Source organism: Meleagris gallopavo, chromosome 5, assembly GCF_000146605.3.
Source record: "Meleagris gallopavo isolate NT-WF06-2002-E0010 breed Aviagen turkey brand Nicholas breeding stock chromosome 5, Turkey_5.1, whole genome shotgun sequence".
NCBI lineage: Eukaryota > Metazoa > Chordata > Aves > Galliformes > Phasianidae > Meleagris > Meleagris gallopavo.
Window position 1 is genome coordinate 33,541,460 of NC_015015.2, and position 11,193 is coordinate 33,552,652.

At 35.7% G+C, this 11,193-nt stretch overlaps 1 protein-coding gene across 1 annotated transcript in view; it reads left to right on the forward strand.

Moving 5' to 3' along the window:
• The window catches only part of NUBPL (nucleotide binding protein like), a gene marked incomplete at its 5' end in the record, with an annotated part of 81,692 nt that overhangs the window by 40,400 nt on the left and 30,099 nt on the right, over positions 1-11,193 (forward strand). Inside the window, one exon of the mRNA XM_010711664.3 lies at positions 7,575-7,668. Coding sequence (XP_010709966.1) covers positions 7,575-7,668 — 94 coding nt within the window. The remainder of the gene's footprint in view (positions 1-7,574; positions 7,669-11,193) is intronic.

Genomic DNA, 11,193 nt, shown 5'->3' on the forward strand with positions numbered 1-11,193 from the left:
TTTTTTTTCTGTATATTAATTAAGAAGTAAGAATTGGAGTTGAATAAAAATCTAGAACGGAGATGAAAATACAGAACCTGCCAGTAATCATTTGATGACCCTAAATTCATGGTATCAGCATTTTCAGCAGATTATTTTAATTAGCTTTAGATTACAAATAACACTTCTGATTTATTGTTGCAGAATTAGAACTGAGGGCATGGGTGGATGCAAAAGCATGGATCTGCAAGCATGGCAATTATTTTGGCAATCTTATGTATGAAGCTTTCATAGATTTTTTTTTTGTCTAATCCGTAGTAAATGCTTTGACTACCCTAACAGTAAGCGCATCTTTAAATTGAAAAGTTATGTACGTTTTGCAACTGTATACACAATTCTTAAATTTATTTATGTTTATTATATCTTGTCTGCTCTTCTAATACACATTTGTATTCTACTCTTTGTAAATACAATCTGTATGTAGTTGGCTTTGCTCCTTTCTAACCTAAAGGCAGTTCATTAAACAGAAAACTTGTATCAGCTCACAGTCTATGGACGAGGCCGTGGTTAAGAATCCCAGTGAGTCAGTGATTTACTCTTGCCTGTGTTCTTGCTTACACTATCTTCACTCTCTCATCCCCCTTGAGTCTTCCTGTGGAAGCGAAAGGTTCTGTATACTTATTATGTGGCCTTGCTGTGATTTCTTGTTTCTTGTTGGATGCATTGATTATTGTACTCCAGGGTAAGCTGAGCAGAGTCCAATGCTGATTTCATTAGCAAGGGTAGACTATTCAGAATTCAGTGACTAGGGAGCATATGCTTGTGAATTTTAAGTACATAAAAGTTTGGACAGCAGAATTCTGTCAATGTTTGTGGGAAAACAGATTATTCCAAAATATATGCATGTAACATTTTATTGCTAAAAATTAATGTTATCTAACCTCAGAATAAGCAGCCTTGAGTTGAAACATCTCACCAGACAGAAAATCTAGCTCTGTATTGAGATTTACTATCTCTGGCCTCAGTTCAGTGATCTACATCTAATTGATTCTTTTCCAATTCTTATATTACTCTCTTTATGGTAATATTGGAGAGCTTTCTTCAACAGCATCTTAAGTGATCTGAACAACATCTATGATGTTATTTTCTTCTGTCATCTTTTTTCTTGAAGGTAATTATGACTTGTGTCTTGAAACCCTGTATTCTGTACAAAAAAGCATTATACACTTAACAAATCTTTTTGACTTTTTAAATTTAATATTTTTCAGTTTAAGTACTAATGTAAAATCAGTTTCTCAGTGAGTCACGGAATTGTGCCTGTATTAACCTATTAATAAATGAAGAGTTACTTTTTTTAACCAGAATATAAACTGAAGTTTGAAGAAGTGAAATGACTTGTAAAGACTATTAGGCAAATAGCTTTCTGTTGTATAGCTTAGGCATTCAGTTTTGAATTATACATCAGATCTTAACATCATTTGAGAAATACTGGCTAAATTATATGTGGAGGGCTGGTTTAATAAATTTTTCCCGTTTGATATCAGTTACACAGACAGCATATGTAAATCTTATGAGTTGAAATGGATAATAATAATAACACTGCCTTAGAAGTGGTTTGTTAACTGATAGTTAAATAATGCTGATGTCCCTCTGTACTTAGGCAGAGCTCTAAGAGGCTTAATTGTTTAGGTGATATCCGTAAAGCAATTGCACCAACATGGTTATTAGTTTAATTGGATGATGTGATACTAACTCTCTTTCTTCTAATTTGTTTGGGTTTATGTTACTTTTTTTTTTTTTTGCTTAACTTTATTGCTGAAAGGCATAAGAAGAGAAAATTGTCTTCCACAATTATTTTCTGAACATCATTATTGAGAAGCTGAACTGCAGACAATTTTATGTCACTGAACGGGAAGAAGGTATATTTCTAAAGAAAAGTGTTCTGTGTTATATAGTATAGGCTGTTTGTGGGTCAAGGGTAGAGAGCATCAGAAGAATGATCAATCTCAAGACTGATTGCATAACACAGTTTGTTTCTCAAACTGTCTTTTAGAGAGCAAGTGTTTTGAATCACTGTGATATAAGAGTTTCATCTCAAAAAGGCTCTTCCATAGTAATAACTCAAATGTAGTGGGAAATTTCTATGCACAATATTGCTGATACTATCTCCAGCAATTGTTGTGGGGATGCACAAAGCTACTCCTTTTCAGTTATCTCCAGTGAACCAGCCACAGACTCTTGAGGACATGTCAAGCTATTCTACATCTCAGTGCCTCTGAGGCTGCAGCCTTGGCTGGTCTTCCTGTGGTTGGGTAGGAGCCTGGTGTCCCTATCCTCAAACTCCTTGTTATTGTGTATTCTGGGTTATAATAATTTAGGTGGGTTTGTGTTGGTGAGGGTGATAGAAACCTCAGGCTTACTGCATCATATTCTTCATCTGCCTTCAGATCTTAATGCTGTTTAATAATAATAATAATAATAATAATAATAAAATCAGGGAGGAGGAGGCCAGTTCCCATTTCAGTGGTTGACTTGAACACAGCTCTGATTTCTAGGCACTTAAAGTTTATATTTGAGCAGAATAGGAGAATTTCCTTCTCCTTATGGAAATTGTTGGAGAAAACTGTTCTGAGACTTCACCCCAATTTCTCTCTGAACTTTGGCAAAAGAAAAAGAAAAGTGACTGCTCAAAAATACCTTAGAGGGAATTTGAATTACTGCAGTGCATTGGTTTTTTGTGGTGGTAAATTGCAAGTCTTCAAGATTGGTTAAGCTTCATAGGACAAGTCAGAGTAGCAGTGTTCTTCATTCAGAAAGTGTCAAGTTGCATTAAGCACTATGGAATCTCCTGCTATAGTGAAAGAAGCTGCTGTGGTGCAAGTAATTATTTCAGTAGTGGAGAGAAAGTTTCTGTCGGGATTGAGCATCTCCTTTTCTTTAGTTTATCAAATATTTGTGAGAATAAGTTTTGTTTTTTTTTTTAAATTACAGTATTGTAAGTTTCATCATACTATGAATAATCTGTTTTCATATAACGTGAAGCTGCATTTTAATCCCCACTGTCTATATATCTTTGACAGACTATTTAAGTAAATTTTCAGGGAATTAATTTTTAATGTTTGTTTCATGTGTTAACAGATATATGAAAACTTCTATGCATATTCATACTGAGTTTACAACAAATTTTTTGAGCCTTGTTCTGTTCAGCTGTTTTCCTGCACAAAATCATGTATATATATCCAACACAGTAGTTAAGAGGTGTGGAGGTAGGCAGGAATAGACCTTAGGCTGTCTGCAATGTAGCTTTTAACTTTTCTGATACTGCTGTTCAGAGCTTGGCTGGCTGCTGCCAAGTCTGCACCTGCAGTGCTGCTTGATTGAAACTCTGCATGTATTCCTCTTAGTAAGAGCAAATAAATAATATCTTCTGTTATTTACCAAACACCAGGATTACTTCAAAACCACAAGCAGCAATCCTTCTTCTGTACTAATATTCTGTCATAACGCACACAGGATTCTCAGGCTTAATTCCTCAACAGAAATGCCGTATTTTTTTTCTATACTCTATCTGAGGTTTGTCTTGGTATTTGGAACCCTTGCTCAAAATGCATATCTGGTGCTTTGATTATGAATTGTCACATAAACAGTGATTGATTCAAGTAATTTACATGGAAGCATTCATGGTGTTTCTGAGCAAGGGAAAAAAACACAGAAGCACATGGCACTTAATTATGTTGCTTAACAATAAATGTCAAGTTTCATCTTTTTTTAAAAAAGCTTTATGATATATTTAAGGAAAGCAAAATTATATTTCTATGGTTTGAAATGTTTTACACACTGTATATATTAGAACATTGAAGGTTTTAGCACTCTTAGACATTGGTGGAAGTGATGACAGGTTACAGATGCTACAAGGCAGGCTTTTGTAACTGCTGTCTGCTTAGTGCTTGCAAAAGGAACTCCTTTAGTGTAACATGCTGTTAAGCTGAGCTCATTTACTAGTATGCAAGGACGTTTGCATGCAGGCACACTTAGAACCATAGAACATGAGGACTGATGATCCTGGGTTGGTGAATTCTTGCATATAAACAGGATTTGCGTTCGAATTTGTTTTGTATCACAGCTTGATTATACATCCCATTTTAATAATGTTGAAAGAATGTCAGTAACAGACTTCAGAATGCCTCTCCTATGATTATATGTTCCAATTCTAAGTTAATTAAAAATGTCTCTTTCTGCTTTATCAATATTTAGTAAAAGTCTTGGATTTTTTTTCTCATTTAATAGTGTGCATTTATAGTGTGCATTTCTATAACAAATAGTTACACCTTCCAAATTATATTCAATAATATGTTTAATAAAAGCCTGTCGTATTGCATTCTCCTCTGGGAGAGTGTTGGAGGAGAAACCGAGCTCCAGTGTTCATCATATTCCTATTCTGCAGTAAGCGGAAGTCTGCAGAGTGAAATGTGGTGAGGTGCAGAATTCTCCAGCCTGCATCCGAATAGATCTATACTGGCTACAGGATATTGTTCGCTCCTAGGCAAAGACACTAGCTTACTTATCTTTAACTATTTAAAAAAAAAAAAAAGTCCTTTTGAATAAGGAGCAGTTTTCCAATCCAGTTTGGCGTCCAACTTCCAGGAGTTGTACTGGTGCAATTCTAAGTTATTTGGAGGATGATTCTGGTACATATTCAACACATGCACTTCTAGATATATTTCTTGTTTTAGTTTTGATCTAGCATGACAGGAGCCTGTCTTGCTGCTACTGTGTAAAGCAGCAAAATGTCCTTTACACTGCTGCTATGTTGGTGTATTTTCTCCTTTTTTTTCCTTGTCAGATTTATAGGAATTATCTTCATCAAATTAATTGTGTTCTGCTATAATTTTTTCAATCTATTAATTTGAAGAAAATAAAGAAATAAGGTGATTTCAGTGCCGTAAATTAGCTAAAGCATTATAATGTAATTGCCCTGTGTTAAGAGTATTTTTTCTGTTGCCTAGCAATAAGATTTACCATGAGGTTCACCATGTGCTTAAAATTCCATTGTTAACATCTGTTCACAGAGGTTCATAACTTGAACAAAAATCATTACTTATAATTACTTATAATACAATCCAGGAAATTCTTGTTATGGGTCACTTACTAAGCAAGGTTGAGGCAGATAACTCTAATACATTTAAATTTCTTTACCCTTTCTCCAGTTCTACAAAGTGAATTTTGAAAACAGCTTATTCAGTCATCTCTGGTAAAGGTGGTGAGGGTTGTTTTTTGTTGTTTGTTTGTTTATTTTTGAACTATTTTGCAGTATTCTTTGAGGTTATGTAGTAAAGAACTAGAAACTACTCAGTATCTAAGTTTTTCTACAACCATAACTGGTTTTGGCAGACTAGGTTAGAGAGTCAGAATAACAGTAGGGATGGACAGTTGCAAGTGTTTCAGGACTGCATCTTGCTGCAAGGCAGAAGGCAAAAAATGAGGTTATTTCCACCGAAGGATTTAAGGAAGGAGAACACGATGAGTGGACTGGTAAATTTGGGCTTAACAAGAGATGCCAAGATCATGCATTATAAAGACACAAGGGAAAAAAGTCATTTTGATGTAAACCTTTGTATGAACTAAACACTCATTATTGTTACAAAATAGCTGTGATTATCATGAAGGCTCTATTCTTGTATACTTAAATATATACCTTTTTATGGCAGATGTGTTTTAGGGCAGCTGAAAATCTTAAAGGAATTTGACTTTTCTCTTGTAAGCTGCGGCTGTTTTATAGCATCTGTATCAATAACCTTTCAAGTTGTCACCTTTGTAATAGTTAATTTTTAATTAAGAAGCATAGATATTTGAAGTTCATGGCTTCGTGTGAGCAAAGATAATTTTATCTGGAAAAGGAGACATCTTCAAGCACTGGTATGTAATTAATATTGCTAATTACAAAACAAGATAAAAATAAGTAAAAATGGTAGATATTTAAAATAATCTGGCTTCTGTATCTCATGCTTATGTTTAGGGTGTACACTTTTGCACATAAGTGAGATTCTTCCTTGGAATTAAAATCTCGATGTGATTATGAATGTTAATTACTTAAGAAATCTGCTCAGCATATGTCATTTTCACTGACAAAATATTTATAGTATTATAATATAGATTAATGCTAAATATAAAAAAGCATATGCAGTGTTTGCTGTGGTTAAAAAAAGTAGCATTTTCTGTTTAGCTAGAAATGGTCTTTGGCACTATTTAGCATTTCTGCAGCGTTTGTAAAGGAAAGAGGAATGGGAGGAGGGCCTGATATAAATTCAGAGTCCCTAATTTAGATGCCGAAAGTAAGATTTGGTAACTCACCCATCCACCTTTTCCAGGAAGTGCTTTGAAATCTTCTGTCTTTATCAGTCAGCCCTGAACCATTCTCTTTCTTGCTGGACTGCTACACTGTATTAGTGGGCTGGATTTAGCATCATTTGTGCTTCCCCAGCATCTTCATCTGTACGAAGACTTGATGAACATTCCCTTGAGGAAGTCTGACACTCCAGAACAATAACTGGCAACAGGCAAAAATGGCAATTGCTTTTGCTGTTCAGTTGACACTAAGGAAATGTGCAAAATAAAAGAGAAGATAAAATTCTATTTTTGTTTGGCATTTTCTTATTTTGTGGAGGTCATAGACTCCATCTGTAGTTGAATCAGATGCAGCATCTAATCACATTGTGTGGACAAGAAGAGTGAAGGGACATTTATGCATCTTCATTGTTCTTAATGTGGCTATGATTTCTAAGGCTTCTGTACTGCAGAGACAAAAGACCTCATATCACTATTGCTGGCTAGGAAGAGTGCACTGGTATTAACCTACACTGTGTCAGAGTCAAATCATGGGTCTCTTGAGGCTTAGTTTGCCACTGGGAAATGTTTAGGCAAAGCATAGCTTGGCTTTACATAATATGGAGTAGTACTATTTCCCTCCCTGGGTTAGGAGGGGCTTCATTGCTCAACAGCTCCCCTGGATTGGAGCTCACAGAGAATGAGCACTGAAGTACTGAGCATTTCAAAGAGAGTTATTTAGCTCACCAGGAAGTCTGTACTGGTCAAGAACATAAATAATCACAGCAATTCCAGAATTTGAGCCTAGGACCTTTCATCACTTTCATTTGATGCCCCATTAGTCTTGATTTATTCTCGGATGTCTTGTGTACATTGTAGATCTGTGTATTATACCTGGTGACTTTAATTTAACAAATCATTTTTTTTTACTAGGAAAAATAGCTGTTTATTAAATAGCAGCACATTCAGTACCAATAGTTCTCCATGCATGAATAACCTTACAGAAACAACCAAAAAAGGATTTGCTGAGGAGATTGTAGATAATTTCAAAGAACTGATAAGTTGTAAGCAAAATTAGTCAAAAATTGATGGAAATAGTTCCTAAGCAATATTTGTTACACAACAAATGACATTGTCTCCGTATCATTCTTTGTGGTGTCCTTGAGTTTACCTGTTCTACATAGCATGTTTTATTTCAGTCCTTGTGTCCTTTAGAGTGCCTTAAATAAGAGCCCTTCAAAAGTCCAACATATTTTATTGTTTCCTTCTAGGTTGACTGGGGTCAACTGGACTATTTGGTAATTGATATGCCACCTGGGACAGGGGATGTACAGCTGTCAATCTCACAGAATATTCCAATTGCAGGTATCATTTGACTGCTTCTGAGATTTGAAATAAAGTCTGGTAGCGTTAGAGAAGTAATTTTTTAATAACAATGGTAAAAATTCTATTGTTTTTATAACACACTAAGTAACTATTGTGTCAGTAGCTTAGTGATGGGAAAAAGTACTGCCAGGGATTTTTAGCATGTCTGTTATTGAGATTGTGTTGCATTCTTTTCAACTAAGCTTCATAAAGATTGAGAAGTCAACTATTTCAGTATTCTGGAAAGAAAGGCAGGTACGCCAAAGACTGTTAAGGCTAATACAGAAAAGTAGTTCCTTTGTCTCTAGCTGCTACATACTAATGTTAATACAATAAAATAATTTTTCTTCATGATTGCTTTTTAATTAGAAGCTGGCAATGCTGTTAATGCACAGCATGTATTCAGTTAAACTGTGCAGCACTATAGTGCACTGATGCATTAATTTTCCTCTTGTGTTATGAATTTGAGTTTTTGTAGGTGATATGAACTTTGACAAATCAGTCTTGAGATATATAGGTTGCCTTCTAATCCCATTGGCTTAAGCAGGAGTTAGAAATACGGCTAGTGAAAGGATCTGCTTAGCATCTCATGAGATCTAATAGAGTGTAATGGTATTACCTGTCTGACATACTTCAACAAAAGCAATTGCTAGTAACCTGTCCAATGAATGTTAGGAACTTAGTGGGATAGACGGAGTCATTTTAAAATCAGGCAAATAGTATATTTATTTTGTAAGGTGCAGTCTTGTTAATGATAGTAATGATAGTTACTCATATATCTACAAGCCTGAATGTCTGAAAAAGTTAAATCTAGTGCTAAAACTATGTGCTGGTACCTCACAAGCTTCCATGATGTCAAGTTTAGAAAAACCTAAGTGTTTTGACATATATGAAACTCAAATGTTAATCCAGCTGCAATGCTGTTGCCCCCGAATTGTTAATTATTTCTGGGGATTTATTCTGCTCTCTGTGGTTGTGTTGAGTGGTGAAAGGTTATACAAATCAACATAACTGTGACAAAAGATTTAATAATTTTTTCACTTAAGAAGTATGAGTCTTCTATTGCTTTTGCTTATCTGTGACTTCTAATGTATGATGAGAAGAAAATCATGAGTCAAGCCCATTTTCTCAAAGAATCATAGGATATTGTGAGTTGAAAGGGACCCACAAACATCATTGAGACCAACTCTTGGTATTGGAATTTAGTGCATGTTGCACACACAGGTCAGTACAAAATAATGTCTCCTGTTTATTTCCGTGGAAACTACAACAGCTACAAAGATCATCACAATGACATTACTTGATAGAATAAATTCTCAGCTACCAAAGACTATTCTTCAACAGTCACCACCATTAGATATGCACTTTTGCCAGCCGTGAATAAGAGCCTGCATGCCACACATACAGATCTGCACTAGAGGAGGTGACCCGCTGTTGCCAGTGCATAAATGCACTACCAGCTGCCTCACTGTGCTCACATTTACTGCTGGGTCTCCATAAACATTCAGGAAGCATTGAAGAGAATGTCAGTGGTTGCAGTTTTTTCCTCATGAAGGAATTCAGTTCCACACCTTTTCTTCACATCCACAAAATGGCATTTTCATGTTAGATGCCATTCTGTCAGTGCCCCTTTGCTGCCATCTGTCACACAGCAAGAAAATGTAATGGAATGCTGGTGGTAATGTTCAACTTCTACTGCCATCTAATCAAAATTTGCCTGTGATGTCGTCAGCCAGCATAATAAAGTAGGCATTACTTTTGGAGTACTGGTAGCAGATCAGGAGGGCTTTTTACTACCGAGGTTTTTAGCAATGATGTGTAGTATAACAGTGGCACGAAATTTTTGGTAAGGTAGAATTTCACATTAAATCTTGTGTGTAAAGGCAATAAAACTATGAAATCCAAGAGGTGTAGATTATGAGTTGTTTTAATATATGGTGGTATATTGTTGATTGCTTTTCACTCACTTAACAAAGAGATCAATAGATTCTTGATCTTCTTGAGATTTTGTGCCATTTTCCCCCAGAATTCTATACTGCCTTCAGAAGTGTCACTGGTTGTGGTGCTACTGCACTGTCCTCTCTTGCAGAAAAGTGGTGTTGGAATTCACTTTAGTCCTGCATTTCCTAGTTTTCTAAGTTGCGTTGAAGTATGTTTATGGAAGATCACAAGTTGTTTCTAATTGATATACTGCATCAGTAAATGGAAACCTTAATTTAGATAGATTTTTTTTCCTAGTGTGGCTTCTCAGAATGTAAAAGGTGCTTAAAAAAGATTTTTTTGCTGATAGCAATGTTCTTATTTTTGTGGGAGTGTAACAAATTGAAGAACTAAGAATAAATATTTATTTTTTTATTCAGTATTTGAATAAGTTTTCAGTTAAATATGGTTGTTATAAGCTGTTATAAGTTGTTATAAGTTGTTTTCATACCTTTTCAATTTTGAGGTAAGTTGAAATAGACAAGATGTTGAATTAAGATAAAGGAAATTACTTAAAACCAAGAACAAGCAGTACAGATTCTCTTTATATGCCATAAGGGAGATTAAATTCCTTTCCCATGCCTCTTCAAACAATGAACTATAGGGTGTTTTTTAAATTTTTAAGACTGATTTTTTTTTTTTTACAGCCTCCTAGCTGAAGATTGCATGTTGAGTTCTAAAATCACATCACTACCACAGTTGCTCAGTTCATCTTGTTACTACTTCTATCTGAACTTCATAAAATTGGAAATGATGCCATCAGTTTACATTTGCATTTCAGTTTGGTTGGTGTAGTACAGTGTCTTAGTTGAGGTCAACTCTTTTACACTCAGCTAGTGTAAAAATAAGTCTATTGTGTTTTTGAATAAGACCGACATCGCAGACAGTGATTAAGATTTACAAATCCATGTGTTCTAACATGGATTACAATTTAGCAATTTATATAGAATTTCCCCTGCTGTCTATTGTGGGTATTTTTCATTCTTTTTGGAAGGGCTTCTTTTTTTGTATTACAAATTTGACTATACTTTTTTTTTTTACTCTCGTTAATTGGTTGCTGTGAATTCAAGGCTCCATAGACTTGTTTAGCATACCTTTATTTCCTTCAGCACTGTTGCTTTCAGGGGTTCAGAAGATAGTGATGCAGATCTCAATGCAGATGTCTTTAGAGCAGGTTACAGGATTGTCATGGTTTCATGATTTTTCATTATCGGTATTCCACATCATAACATCATGCAATGCACTGGGGGTTTGACTGCTGATGCTCAAGTTCCGGGTGCCTGTCCAGCGGAGAAGAGCAGCTACGTTTCCCCAGGGGGCTTTGCGGTCAGCGAGGAGATATAACTCCCGGCAAGGTCACCTGATGCTCTTCTTCTCTGCCTGCGCTGCTTCGCTTGCGCTTCTCTGCCTGCGCTGCTTCGCTTGCGCTTCTCTGCCTGCGCTTCTCGCCTGCGCTTCTCTGCCTGCGCTTCTCATCTCAGCGTTGCGGTAAGGCCGATCCACTATCAATTTCACACTCTCTCTCCTTATAAAATTCTGTTGATA